At 46.5% G+C, this 14,765-nt stretch overlaps 1 protein-coding gene across 4 annotated transcripts in view; it reads left to right on the plus strand.

The window, feature by feature from the left end:
* Positions 1-7,637, plus strand: part of FLNB (filamin B) — an 82,499-nt gene extending 74,862 nt beyond the window's left edge. For 3 of the 4 annotated variants that reach the window (XM_026078877.1, XM_026078874.1, XM_026078875.1), the window contains 4 exons: positions 701-877; positions 3,605-3,823; positions 4,829-5,032; positions 5,788-7,637. In XM_026078877.1, coding sequence (XP_025934662.1) covers positions 701-877; positions 3,605-3,823; positions 4,829-5,032; positions 5,788-5,975 — 788 coding nt within the window. In that variant the 3' untranslated portion in view covers positions 5,976-7,637. The remainder of the gene's footprint in view (positions 1-700; positions 878-3,604; positions 3,824-4,828; positions 5,033-5,787) is intronic. The other variant, XM_026078876.1, reaches the window with a different exon arrangement.
* The last annotated feature ends 7,128 nt before the right edge of the window (positions 7,638-14,765 follow it).

Consider the following 14,765-nt stretch of genomic DNA (forward strand, 5'->3'; position numbering starts at 1 on the left):
CTAGTAGTTTATTTTTAACTTGCACTCACTCCTTCATGTGAAACGTCAAAGCAACTGAACGTAAGCAAACACTACAGAAAGGTTAGCACCTGTTTCAGGAATGAGCTTTTCGTTTTAAGTTGAAGTCTGAATGAATTATTGTTTGTGCTGTGCCAGTCTAGCCACTGTCCAGCTGGGGAAGGTCAGTCACTCCTTTGGGTTAACGTGCAACAAAAAAGTTAAATATCAGCAAATTGCTAAATGACTCTCAAATAAAGGTGCAATTTCTATGGTGTCAGAGGAGAACTGCCAACCCGCTGTTAACTTTTGGCTTGCTTCGTCCCAGCTGCTTCTCTTAGAGAAGTCCTGAGCACAGTTAGTTCTGCACTAACAGGTTGGGCTATGATTAAACTGTCACTTTTAGTCCATAGGTGAGGAAATAACCCTAAAGCTCAAGCTGGAGATTAGATGACAGCTGAGATCAGTTCTTAGAGGACAAGATGCAAATGGAATCCATGGCACCTCCTGTCATAAACATTTTTCCTAATTAAATATGAGCTTGGTAACTTGTCTATCTGAGTTTGCTTAAGCTGGGATCAAAATATGTCAAAAGTAATGTAAGTCTTGCTTGGGTTGTTTAAAAAAAAAAAAAAAAAAAAGTTGAATTTAATTTTTTTGATGCTATCCCTGAAACATCAGCAAAGCCCCTTTTCTCTTTCAGATAAGTATGCTGTTCGGTTCATCCCCCACGAAAACGGCATTCACTCGATTGACGTGAAATTTAACGGAAGCCACGTGGTGGGCAGCCCTTTCAAGGTTCGCGTTGGCGAGCCTGGGCAGGCGGGCAATCCCGCGCTCGTCACTGCCTACGGCCCCGGCCTGGAGAGCGGCACCACGGGTAACGCTTCTTTTCGAGCTCTCGTACAAACCTGTTCGCTTTCTGAAAGAACTAGAAGCTGTTTCCAGACACATTTTTACATGACTCTTCCTGCTGAGGCAGCTGAACTAACACACATTCTCTGCCATCTTGGGTGAAGGCTAATTTTGCTTTCTCGCATGCTCCTGAATTTGTATAACCAGCAATTAGCAGGTCTACAGGCTGTGCTGACCCTTAATGGACTAAAACCTCTGCAAACCGGCAACTGCAGCAACAGTTCGCACGAACTGGTTAGCAGCTCAGCTACGAATCTCTGCCAGTTAGCGTAGCTCAACTTAGGTGGTCCCCGAGAGCTCTGGAAATGCTTTGGCTCCGTTCCACGCGCGCGGCTCACACACATGAAGTCTGCAAAGGATGGAGAGTTTTGAAGAGTTATGTAGCCTTCGGAGAGCAAGTCAGTGACTATAGCGCATGTGTGCTCCAGAACTCATAAAATACCGAGGGGGGACCAAGTTAATCGATAGGTTTTATTTTTCTTCCTTTCATCAAACTTGGTAATGAGCAGTAATAGTAAAACAGGGTTTTCCGAAGCTTTCCCTCTGTGTAGTGAGCGCGGTTATTGAGCTGGCTGTGAGCTTGAGTGTCTGTTGTGGCCCATCCTGCCAGTCTTGCGCTCTAACTTGCGTTCCCCCATTAATTCTCTCGGTAGCAGGGTACCCACTTAGCTTTCCACTGGTGGTGCTGGAACTGCTGAGAAATTGCAAGTTAAATGTAATACGATGTGTAAAGTCTAGGGAATATGGTGGATTGTGTTCTGTTTGAAGTGTTTTATACATGCTTCAGATGCTGCATAAATGCTGGCTCTTCTTGGAAGTCTGACACCAATTTAACTGCTTTGGCTGTCCCATTTGACAGTTCTCATCTCAAGGATGTAGATTTTTTTTTCATTTGTATGGTTTTGGCCTTTGTACGAAAATAAAAAAACATTGCAGGATATGCACTTTTATTTTTTTAATTGTGTGCTTAAATGGGCCACACATGCTGTTGATTAGAAGAATAAAAGTCACTTTTTTCCCTTTTGATGAGCACAGTGATAGCTAGTTCCCGTTATCCTATCTACTTCTTTCTTTTGAGGATTTCATTTTACACCTTTTTCCCCTGCAAAAAAAATACTGCAGCTGTTTAGCCAAAGCTTCGGCTGCTCTGGAGAAACCAACCAGCTGGGTTTGGAAAAGTGTGGCTATACTATATAGAATAAAGATGATATAGCCTGTGCTGCTTTAATAGGTGGAAACAAAAGCCCTCATTAATACTAGCCACTGATGCATCAGGGAATGGAGTGGGGGGGGGGAGGATTTTTCTCCATCTATAAAGGTGCTCGGGGTTGTTTTTAATGAAAATAGACTGTTTAACTTCAGGAAAGTTACTCTGTGCCCCCTTGTTGAATGCTGGCCGCTGCTAAAAGCTCAGTGCCCTGGGAGCTGCTGAGCGCAGCCCCAACTGCAATTGCGAACAATGATCCAGTGTGGAGATCTCAATAGCCGGTGGCTGAGTACCTGAAACACGTCCACCCGGGGAAGGGGAGAAAGTCTGCAGACTAACAATGTGAGCCTTCATTGGTGACCCAAGGCAAAAAGAGTGAATTCTGAGCAAGAAGGCTTTACTGCGAATCTGTGAAACTTGCTGTTTTGGAAATGAACTTTCCTGTAGTTTCTGATTTGTTAGCGTAACCCGTTTACTAGTCGTAGTAGGGAGGAGAGGGGAGAGAAGGGGGTTGTACCCCAACCGTCTGCAGTCAGCCTTGCCATCTTGCATGCTAAATGGCAGGCGGCTGCGGTCGGATCTAGTCCTAAGAGACCTGCGGACGGTACAATCCTGTATCGGATCTGGGTTCTTCCAGCATTGCAACACAGCAGTGTCTCGTGTGGAAAGACACGAAACTTCTTCATAGTTTATCACCACATTTTCTATATATGCTTCAGTCTCAGCTGTAGTAAACGTTCCTGTAACTGGCTGCTTTTTTACTGAGCTTGAGCGCTTCATTCTTGCTCGGCAGTGTCTCACACAACAGCCCTAAGATACGTATTTGAAGCCAGGGTTTGACAGTAAATTATTTGGGGACTGAAAGCCTTACTTAAATTTTTCTTGTGTTGCTGGCATGGTGTCATTGGCTAGGCATTAGCAGCAATAATTCAGCTATGCTAACCAGATGCTGTAATTAAACGAGCTTTTGTTTCCACACACTGCTTGGAGTGTTGTTCCAGAGCGGTTCAGACACCCGTGTCCTCCAAAGACTTCACCCCGTCTGTGTCTGCTGCTTTCTTGTGGGCCCTTCGCTGCTGATTTATGATCCGTTCAGGGAGAAGGCTCTGAACTTCCCTGAGCTTAGCAATGGGGAAGGCTGTACCAATGCAGGCTCCAAATCCCAGGAAAAAGGCTCTCATTTTAAGAGTTTAGTTCTTTTCTCTCTATACTAGTCTTCTGATGGCAATGGGTGCCAGGACACCTAACCGGGGAGCTCAGAGCCTCCGGATTCGGGCTGCCCTCCCGGCCCCCTCTGATCCTGCCCGAGGAGGCTGGGGGTGAAGGTGAGCTGTCTCACCACGAATGCAGATTTGTGCAGCAAGTGCTCGATGTACTGTCACCTAATCTTGTATTGAATCATGAGTTCCTGTTTAATAATTCAGGGTTATTTTATAGCGAGCGGGTGTAAGGAGGAGTGTGTCTTACTGTGCTACGTCTTTCTAGGATTACAGTCGGAGTTTTTCATAAACACGACCAAGGCTGGTCCAGGTACCCTCTCTGTTACAATTGAAGGGCCATCAAAGGTGAAAATGGACTGCCAGGAAGCTCCAGAAGGTTACAAAGTCATGTACACACCCATGGCTCCAGGAAACTATTTAATTGGAATTAAATATGGTGGACCTAACCACATAGTGGGCAGCCCCTTCAAGGCAAAGGTTACAGGTAAAAAGCTAACCAGTGTTTACTGTATGCCTAAAGCAGCTTGTGTCATTCGGCAGTTATGTCCCTCTGAGAAACTGTGGCATTTGGGCTTAGGTGCCCAGTGCCCAAGAACATGAGACACAAAAAGTTTCTGCCCACTCCCCTCAAATCCTAGATTAGGGATCGTGTCTCAGAACGGGCTGAGAGATGTCTGCAGGCTGCAGGAGTGTTAGTCTCACTGGCTTGACTCGGTGAAGAGCTGTAAAGCAGCTTCACGGGGAAGTACTAAATCTTGAACTAGCTCTAGGATGTTGCACTGACAGTGGTGAAATACGACTTGCTTCCTTGCTTTCTCCCCAAACCCTAAACATTGACTCTTATAGTACAAATGATGCCCCTGATTCTGTCTCTTTTTAGTATGGTTGTGACCTAATCGAAGGGGCTAGTAATGTCTGGGGGACTTTCAGACAATGTGAAGAAGGCTGATTTTACCCTTAGGAAGCTCTTTCTCTCTCGGATACTGTGTTTAAGCACAGACTAGAGGCGTCTCTAATACTGCCCCTGAGCTAGTGGAAGGTGTACTGGTGGTCCTGGCATGGTGGTGGTCTTGGGAGTGGGCTGTAGGGACTGCGTGCCCCTGGGCTTGGATGTGCTCTGCTTTCAAAAAGGGGTGTTGCAAAATTGCACCTGCTTTTCTGCCAACTCAAGTCATTTTGGGCATTTGGTGATTGGAGCCCAATTAACTCTTCTTAAGCAGCCAGCTTTGCTTAATGAATCTTGAAGCTCCTGTTGTCCTGTAACCACTGAATGTATCTTGGTGTTTAAGGGTTCTGGGATGGGATCGTTTCCAGAGTTACTGGAAGATGTTAGCTCAAATACAGAAGTAGGAAATTGCTTCTCTCACTGAAAATGCATTTTGGATGCAGAATACTAGTATGTTAATCATTAGGGGGTTTTCCAAGCTTCCTCATTAAAAGTCTTTCTGAGGGGGTGAATCTGAATGTCAGAAATCTTTCCTCTCTTTAGGACAGCGACTGGTTAGCCCAGGCAGTGCAAACGAAACGTCTTCAATCATGGTAGAATCGGTGACGAGGTCGTCAACTGAAACTTGCTATAGTGCCATTCCAAAATCCACCTCGGATGCTAGCAAGGTGGTTTCCAGAGGAGCAGGACTCTCAAAGGCTTTTGTGGGTCAGAAAAGCACCTTCTCTGTGGACTGCAGCAAAGCAGGTATGGATATAGGAATTCCCTCTCAAAACCCGCTGTAGGCTGTGGTGGTCTAGCTGGACATTTTTTGCCCTAAAACAACTTTCAGTTAATTACAGACTCTGCATTAGGAAAGAGAAAGAGCAGGACTTTGAGCTGGCAGCTAGACACTAATGTGAGCTCTCAGAAACACTCTGAGACCTGAGCTTTTATAAATGGGCATTTTGTAGAGTTAAAATTCAGAGATTGAGATTTTGACCCGATTCTAAAGAAAAACTGTAAATGCTACATGGTGCTCAACAGGATCAGCCCTAGTGTAGAGGCTGCAAAGATGCCAGGCTCTCTCGAAACGACTTACCTGAGCCAGGTGCACTGAAAGAAAACCAGGTTATGGCACGATCATCATCTGCAAGCTTTGTGGTGGATGAATTACAGGCCAGCATTATTCGCTGGTCTCTAGTACTGACTTCTTTAGAAGTCCTTGAAAGGCAATGCTTGCTCACTCTCACAGTGTTGATCTCTCCTGTGCTGTAATTAGATAGCGGTAGCCTGTCAGGTCTGGCAAAATGCACAAACAAACCCTTGCCTCAATGAGGTTGAAGATTTTTTTTTAAATAAAACTCCCTCTTATACCAAATTAGCTTAGCATACCTCAGACTACCACTCTGTACATTGTGAAATAAAACAATAATGCCTTGTATTATAGAGCTAATATCATGGTACAGTCGTGTCTGTTTATCTCAGTTTACAGATGCTAATGATCTTTTATTGTGCCATAGGTTCAAATATGCTGTTAGTTGGCGTCCACGGGCCTACAATACCGTGCGAAGAGGTATCTGTGAAGCATTTGGGAAACCATCAGTACAACGTAACATATGTCGTCAAGGAAAAGGGTGACTATGTTCTGGCGGTGAAATGGGGTGACGAGCACATCCCTGGCAGTCCCTTTCACGTCACGGTTCCTTAAACCCATCTAGCGTCTGCATCAATCTTTGCGTTTGCAATTCAGACTTAGAGTTATACCGGGTGCAGTCCTGTTGCAAAATGCAGTATCTAGATACACACAGCTCACATTTCAATACATTCAGAAGTAAATTCTGTAACTTTATTTTTTACAAGCATTTCACTTCCATCCTAATTATCAACATAATGTAAATCTATTTAATATCCTCTTCAAAATTATACCTTTGCAGTACTGTCTGGGTCACTGTCAATGTTTGGAGAATCATGTGGATAACTAGACACTAATTTCCCTTGCGGATGTTAAAGACTTTCGATGTTAATTGAAAACTGGAATTTGTCTTTGTAATTGGGTATCTTAACTACTGATTTTATTTGACTGGAGACTTTAGATTTTAGTTATGGAATATGACTTGGGCTGTCCCCAGTTCAAATTCTTTTCTGTAAAGAAATGAGGTAAAACTGGTACTATAATAGGTGCCTTTGTATACTTGATCAATTTTAATGCTTAACATTATAAAAAGCTACTAAAAGTGGCTTTACCACTCAAATTTAAAACATTTTTGAAAATGCTTTGCTAATGGGTTTACATTTAGGAAAAGTTTGTCTTTTATAGCGGACCAAAAGCAGACTGAAAATTACTTCCTGGTGGCTTTCAGCCTTTCTATGTTAACGCTTTGTAAATCTATACAGGTAGTTTTTTGGCCATGGACGCTAGTAATGTGTTTTTTAATTAGCTTGGTATACTGGTGAAACCTATGTAACTTTGCTTTACATGTAACTTCCCACACTCTTCTTGATTTATTTTCTTTTTAAGAACAGCCTCCAGCTTGGCTGGGTTTAATAAAGCCTGTAACTTATCAAGCCAGGTGTAGCTCTCATCTGACAGAAAACTCGTGCAGGTCAGAGTGTGGCGGTTTACTGGGGAAAATGGTCCGCGGTTTCCCTCGAGGCTGCCGGGCAGGCAAGGAGCTGCGATGGTGCAGCGCTGACCCGGGGCGGAAACGGCGCCTGCCGTTGGGCATCGCGGGCAGGGCGGCGGTGCGAATCTGCCAGTAATGCCAAGGCGAATCAATGAACCCGTGTTTGGTGCAAGTCGTTTTATTGCATCCGAGTCCAGGGACCTGAGCGAAGCCTGCTCGTTGCTCTCCCGAAATCCCCCTCCTCTGCAGGGGATTCCTGAGGGTTGAGGAGCAAAAACTTCCGTCGTGGCTCTTAGGTTTGTCCCGAATTGCTCAATGCTACGCTCCAAGCGCGCATCTGAATTGCTGTCAGCTGCTGGGGCTTTAGTAAAAACCCTCCAAATGAGCTTTAACTCTGATTAGGAGAAACTAGGATTTACTGAAAACCTGTTGAAACTTTGCTGTCTGCCCCTATGGAGAAGTTCACGCTTACAGCTCTGTAGTTGTGTGTTGATGCACTACCCGTGAGCACAGTTGGTTGGGGAAATATAGAAAGGTTGGGGAAATATAGAAAGGTTGGGGGTTTTTTTTGTTTTGTTTTGTTTTTTTACTGTGCTCTTTTGTGCCTTAATGTGAAATGCTCACTACATTGTAAACTAGGAATTAAAAACAAAATAAACTGGAATAAAATGCAGGATTGTAAAATTGTATCTTATAACTTATTAAATAGAAATGTTTGCTTCATTAAAATGTGCATGTTAAAAACAGCCTTGGATTCTTTTCATATGTAGTCAATAAAACTCAAACTAAAACTATAGCATGTAGCAGCTTCAGGCAACCTGAACGTCATCCAGCCTGTGAGCCGTGCAACTAGCCTTTAAGAACTTAGGCACAACCTCAGTCCCATTCTGTTTTTTTTTAATCCGATGGTTTTGGTTCCTATAATAAAACATCTTGAAAAAGTTTAAGCATGGCTTCAGTGTGCTGGGCTGAGTGTGGACAGTGCATGATATTGTCATATAGTTGTGGTTTTTTGCTTAGATTTAAGGTAATCTGTAAACAGTCAAACTGAACAGCTGGCATGTCTTCTCTAGCCCTTTCTCCGTCTATGCGGAGTGGTTTTGGTGAGCCCCCGTGGGTGCCGGTGCGGCTCCTGGAGGCTGTGCGGGGCCGCGGGGCCTCGTCACCCCGAGCCGGGTCCCTGTCCCCCGGCACAGGCGCCCGGCACAGGCGCTCACAACCTCTCTTAGTGCAGGCACGTGGATCTCGCTGCGCGTTGCTGCCTACGACCCCAGAAGCTGCTCCTAAGGACTTGCCAGTAGCAACTCGGAGGCCGTTAGGTTTTTTGCAAAAGGTGGTTTCCAGCGACTTGCCGCACCTTCGGTTGGCCAGGTCTCACGTGGCAGGACGTGGCCATGGAGACCAGCAGATGTTTTCCCAAACACGGCTCCCGCTGGAAGCCGTGGTGAAACCTGAGACACAGCGGGACGGCGGCTGCTGCCAAGGACTTTCCTGCCCCAGGTTTATCAGATTATTTCCTTTTTATAGTTAACTGTATTTCATTAGCTTTGTGCTACGTCAGCTTGAACCTCCTATTTAATGTTTAAAAAAACAAACTGTGGTAACAGCTGTCGCATTGAGTAAACCTGGGAGCCTTGTGTCTGTGCAACTTGTATTGCCCAATAACTGCTCTTGCCTGGTCTGCTCTTGCCTGTTACTGCTTGGCTTCTTGGTCTAATCACATTAGCTGAAATTAATGGGAGTTGTTCATGAAATCGATGGGCCATGATTGTTACCTTGTCTAACATTACTTCTAGCAAACGCTAAGTTCTGGTTCAAGTTGCAATAGAAAACAAGCAATTCCCCCTTGTGTAGGAAATAAAAACTGTGGCGTGACTGTCTAAACGTTCAAGCGCTTACACCACAAGAATTAACTTGCTAGATACAGCAAACGTCCTGTATTCTCATATTCTCAAATTGAAGAGCTTTTGGTGTAACTTGACTGTGTTGATCTTCTTTGGCAACAAGGTACAGTCAACTCCAAAAGTGAATATTGATAATACAGCTAGAGATACTGCATTCTAGTTGCACAAAATAGAGTATTTTTGTGCATTTTTTCAGTGTGCACTATTTCCAATATTAGTCTGATGGCTGTCATTAAGGTCTTTGGGTCTTGCTTTCAGAAGGTCTTGTGTGCATACTAAGTGAAGTGCCTCCACATACGCCTGAACGTGGTTAGTGGGGAAGAAGAAGGTAAAGCAGCAGAGCGCTGAAGCTGGTTTCTGTCTAGCAAAGTTTTCTTTGGAAGGTGGCACTGAATGCAACCCGAGCTGGTGGTACAAAACACAGAGGTGCTGCTGTGAGCCAGCCGCCTCCAAGGTGCCTCCTCCCTTGGGTGGACGCTGTTGTAAATCACAGAGGTGCGGCTTCGCTGCAGGGGTGCAAGGTGACACAGTTGGTACTGGGAGCAGAAGCAGCTGATGGCAAACAAAGCTCAGCTGGAAGTCATTGGCTTGGACCTCCAGGGGCTTGTTTACTGCAAATGCTGCATGTGGCTGACCCTTTGCAAGGAGGCCAAGCAGAGAGTCCCACACTCTGGGAGACTGCATGGGTTTGGAAGTGTTCCTGTGAGTAGCAGCTATGTTGTTACTGCAGGCTCGTTGCAACAGTTTTCAATAGTCGGGAAAGGAGTGGAGCTCACTTGGAAGTGGTTGAGCTCCAGTTCTTGAAGACAAACTTTTCGAATACATTGTGTTAGACATCTAAAAGCACAGCACCATGGTGGGACTCCAGGCTCTGCTTTAAGTCTTTGGCACCTTGCTGGAAATTTCCCTTTGCACTGCCCACCTTAGCAGCAGTCCCCTGGGTGAGGACAGCCACTGTTGGGCTCCAGTTTGTGGTGTCCTAGGGTGCTGGTGTCCCAGTGCCTGTTACTGGCTGGGTAGACTCGCAGTGATACGAGATACCACTGGGCTGCTGTCTGCCAGCTCCCCCTGGGCACTTAGGAACTCAGCTGCACGTGGTGGCTTACAAACTGCGTGCCATATTCCCAGCAGCACCAGCATGGCACAGGGCTCCAGGCACTGTCCTTCAGCTACATGGCTCCACTAGCCTGGTGATGCTTGAAGCAGTCCCATGTTACTTCAGAGGACTGGATGTTTTGCCTCTAGCTGTGGAAGTCAACTATGTTTTTTTTCCTGCAAATTTGGTTGAACTTCCATTCTTTACTTGTTTACAATCTCTCCTTGGTTAGCAGTTTGCAGTAGGATTCAGCCACCATGGTACCCATGTGTCCCTTGGGAGCTCCTCCATCTTTTCTCCGCTCCCTCAAGCTCTCCTGTGAACACAACTAAATCCAAGCAGTGTCTTTGCTGGTAGCAAGCTGGACTCTTGCCTGCTGGTGGCCAGTGACCAGTGACCCAGTGTGACTCAAGGCCACCCGTCCAGCCTGGGCTGTGGTCTGCATGCTTGCTGCTGACGCTTGCTGCTGAAAGAGGGGAGCTGTTTCTCAGCCACGTTTCTAAGGTAGCTCTCCCTGTTAGTGCAAGGAAGAAGTTGCTGCAGCTCTGGAAGTCTTTGTGGGTCTTGGCCTTGAAGCTGTGCAACAGTGGGGCCCTCAGCTGCTGCACACTGGCCCCGGGATGATCCATGCCCTCAGGGTTTCTGCACGCCTGCCGTTGCCTCTGCTCTGCACGAGGGCAGCAGATGGCTGTCTCCACTGCTCAGTCCTTCCTCTTAACGCTCGCAGCAAGGGGATGAGTTGCTAGTTGGGTAAGGGAAAAAGGAGCCTTTTCTGGCTGCTTGTACTTCCTGTTGCAAGCTCTCATCTTTGTGAAGCGCTTAATTATTGGTGGCTTATTTCTGGGATGGTCCCAGCAGGGCACCAAATCATGGGCAGTAGTGTAGCTCTGTATTGGCAAAAGTAGCTTTTACCTGAGCCACCCACTGAGCTTTCAGTCCAGCCTTCAGCATGTCTCTCATCAGCCTCGCCACCTGCCTGCTGTGTGTTCCTCTGCTGCGCTTGGTGTGCCTCGTCCAGTGGCTCTTGGCAGGGTGGATACTACAGACGCAGATCCCTGCAGACGCTGGAAAGTCTCACGGAAAGCTGGAAACCCTACGCCAGCAGCACCTGCTTGTCCCAACAGGCCACCTTTGGACATGATACCCAGGAGCATTAGCTGCTTGCTGCCCTCGCCCAGCCCGTCTGTCTTTCCATTCTGCTAAGTCTATCCTGCAGCAGTCACCACTCACCATCCCTGCGCTGCTGTTCCTGTCTTCGTTCCTGTCTTGCCCTGGGTCATTGCGTGTGTGATTGCTGCCTGTGGCTTTCTCATTCGGTTTGTGGAGGTGCTGGAGTGCCCCCTCAGACCTCTCCGGGTGTCTCTGAACTTGCCCGCATCTGTTCCTGATGACCAACACTGGAACCAGGATGGTAATAGATAGAGATACCTCATATATGTGGGTACTGCTCAAAACTGAGAATAGTGTTTAGTCCTGTGGAGCCTCACTGTAAAAATACAATTGAGAGAGCATCTCCTGCAGGGTGGCTTTTCTTCTAAGCGATGCATTGGAGCCCTGTCCTGGGGGAGGTGGGATAGTTTTAAGGGCTGCTCCACGTACAAGTTATATTTAAACTTGCTGACAGCGTGGCCGCTTGCTTTCTGCATCACCTAACAAACATAAATGGACATCTTTGGTTGTATTGTATGTGATACAAAAGATGCAAAAAGTCTCGTGATCGTTGGAGGAGGCAACTTGTTGAAGGCCTAGCTCATAGTACTTCCTTAGAGCAGCAAAGGTCCCTGGTTTGTTGTGGGTGTCCTTCGCGTTGCGTACAAAAGCTGTATTATACTCTCCGCTGCGCTTTGGGGCATGACTGTTCCAGAGGACACAATTCAGTGCTTCATGAATTTGTTATTTAAGACACTTTGCTCCCTTTTGACTCCTGGTTACTGTGAAATTCTTGAAGGTGGGGAGGAGATCTGGAATCTGAAACCTTGTTTGTAGCCAGCCCCGGGACCTCGCTCCTCTGCCTCGGTAGCAGTGTGCCCGCTGCCTCGCGGGGGCAAGGGAAGGGGCAGCAATCCCCCCTGCCGTCCCCCCTGCAAGGAGAGAAGGAGACCTGAAGGGTTTATTTGTGTGCGGTGCCTCTTCCCCGCTGCAGCGGGCCGCGGGGCTCTCCACTGCGGCGTTGGCGCATCAGGACCAACGCGAGTGCGCAGGGCTCCTCCGTGGGGAACTGGTCCTGGCTCGCCCGCTCTGGAGTTCTGGCTTTGGAAAGGCACCAACAGTCTCATCGCTCTCCTTTAAACCCCCAGCTGGGGGGCCAGAAAGAGGTGCCCTGGGGGTCGGCCAGCGAAAGGCGGCCGCGCGCTCCCAAGGTGGTGGCAGCCCCTCCGAGGGCACGGCTCTTCGACCCTTTCTTTTTATCTCAAAGCCCTGCTTCTTCTGGAAAAATAGCATTTCTCTCGCATTTTATTTCTCTTTAGATACCACATGGCCCTAATTCTGTAGGTGTCCATGAACGTGCTTAATTTTAGTCTTTCAAGTGGACTCATGGATTTTTAAGCAATTGCACGTGAGTAAAACTGAGCGTGTGTTTATAGTGCCAGGGCATGACTTCTTTGCGATCTGTATAATTTGCCCCAGCCTTACCCTGCCAGTGCTGGGCTTGCTTTTCAAAGTTGGTTTAGCCTTCTTGAAAAAAAAGTGTTAAAGTGCCGCTACTTCCAAAAGGAGCAACTTACTGCTCCTGCTCGGCCCCTTGCCACCGGCGACAGAGAAGACAATTCATCAAGGGCCGGGTACAATCTGCTCTTTTCTTTCAGTGTTTGCATTCCAGTGAAATACCTTTCATGACATTTGGAGCCTAGTATATTATTCTGCTTGTAAGATAATAAACACTTGATGATGATGTTTGGGATGTTGCACTCGATGCCTTGCTCTATTAACGTGCTAAATTGTGTCTCCTGCGAGGCCTGTGCAAAGGGGGCTGCTGGATTCATTGCAGCTGGGGGCACTCAGCAACCTACAGTGTGGGGTGTGGGATGCAAATAGGCTTAAGGGCTGCTCTTTGCCCTTTCCAGTATCAATGTAATTGATTATCTTAATATATTAAATATAATCCACTGTATATTAAAGATAATCCACCATACTTAATTTGTCAGGAGATGTTATCAAGGCTGCAGTTCATACCAGGTCTAGAACTGTGCAGGTTACTTTCTGCTTAGAAAAATAGATTCTTCCATCACCCTCAAAAAGCGGTGTGCTTTCTTGCGCTTCAACGTTTCTTGCGTGTATTAGTAATGCAGATTGCTGTGCCGTTGCTTAGCAGGACTCTGTTTTTATTCAGATTATGCAACCCCCGCCTATAATTACATTTCACTCTAATTGTTCATTCTGTGGAAAGCAAGAATGCGAAGCTTCAAATTCAGAACCTGCCTTATTCCCTGCTCAGTTTTAGCTTTCAAATGTATTTACTTAAAACTGATTTGATTTCATTTTCAATTTTTTTTACCTTCTGTTGAAATGTTCTTGTAATACAGAAAGGTATTATGTACCTTTCTTAACCAAAAAAAAAGAAAAGGAAATAAACTATGTCGTAATCACATTTAAAAGACTGCCCAACATGATTTATATAGAAACAGGCATCACTTGATAGAAACTAGGATGAAGCTGAGTGAAACAGAGTTAATGCAGGGAACGCACAGTACTTTTTTACAGAGTGATTTTTCTGAGGTTGAAAAAAGACTCCTTTTAAAGCATTTTTTGGTCGTTATTACCTGATATCCCAGCCGCAGGATTGCCTGCCCTTGGGCAGCGGCAGCCTGCCGTGGTGCTTTCCAGGCAGCCAGCGAGCCTCCTCCGAAGGGGAGGAAAGGGCAAGTGGCAGGGGTGCGGAAACCCACGGCTCGCCCGGCTCCGCGCCGGTGGCCCGGCAACAAAAGCTCACTGTTACTGACACCTTTAAACGTCAAACACTCCGACTCGTGTTAAGCAAATGTTTATTTAAAAAAAGATTTTTTCCCCCCATATTATGATAACTTAGAGATATGAAAACACCTTAAATAATCATTTATTAATAGCAGAGTGCTAAGTTTTCCCTTTCAAGGGGAGCAGTACAAATCTCCCGAGGTCTCTCTGCGTTGTACGCCCAAAGCTAACAGCAAAATGACCCCCGCGGCGTTCCCTGTCCCTCCGTGAGACACCACCATGTCAGGGCTCCTTTAGAGCAGGACGGGCTGAAGCGGTTTTTCATCAGAAATCTGCAGTAATCATTAATATTCAGCAGGTCCCTCTCGCAGAAGGTTATCAAAATAGCTTCGCTGCCCTCCAAGACTCGCAACGCTTGCCAGATATCCGTCCTGCGGCGTGCTGTTTCCCCGGGATCCCCTGGGAAAATGCTTTTAAATTGCTTTTTAGAATTTCTTAGGCTTTCATAGCTGATTTTCATAGCTGTGAATGCATATTGCACACTTAGAAAAAACACTGGCAATGTCACTAAATCAGTCTGGATTTATAGCTTGTGTCTCTATTAATTTTCCCAGGATTTGAAGCGTATGCTTTATATAACATGAATGAAAGCCTAGCATATGCGACTTAAAAAAATAAATCTTTTTTGATAGGCGAAATATAATTTAGTGGGACCCAGAGGTATGCTTGACAGGTCTTTCCTATGATTAACTGCCATTCTGTAGGACCTTGGTACTGCAAATATTTACATATATGCTTAGCTTGAAGCCTGCGAATCCTCTGAGCGCTGTGGACGAGGCAGCCTTGCCCTGCCCGCTGTGGGTCGCCCCGCGGCCTCCTTCTCCTCAGGGCGTCCGTCCCTGCCCACCGTGGGTCGCCCCGCGGCCTCCTTCCCCTCGGGGCGTCCCTGCCCGCCCTGGGTC

This window comes from Apteryx rowi, unplaced genomic scaffold, assembly GCF_003343035.1.
Source record: "Apteryx rowi isolate R43461 unplaced genomic scaffold, aptRow1 scaffold_49, whole genome shotgun sequence".
Lineage (NCBI taxonomy): Eukaryota > Metazoa > Chordata > Aves > Apterygiformes > Apterygidae > Apteryx > Apteryx rowi.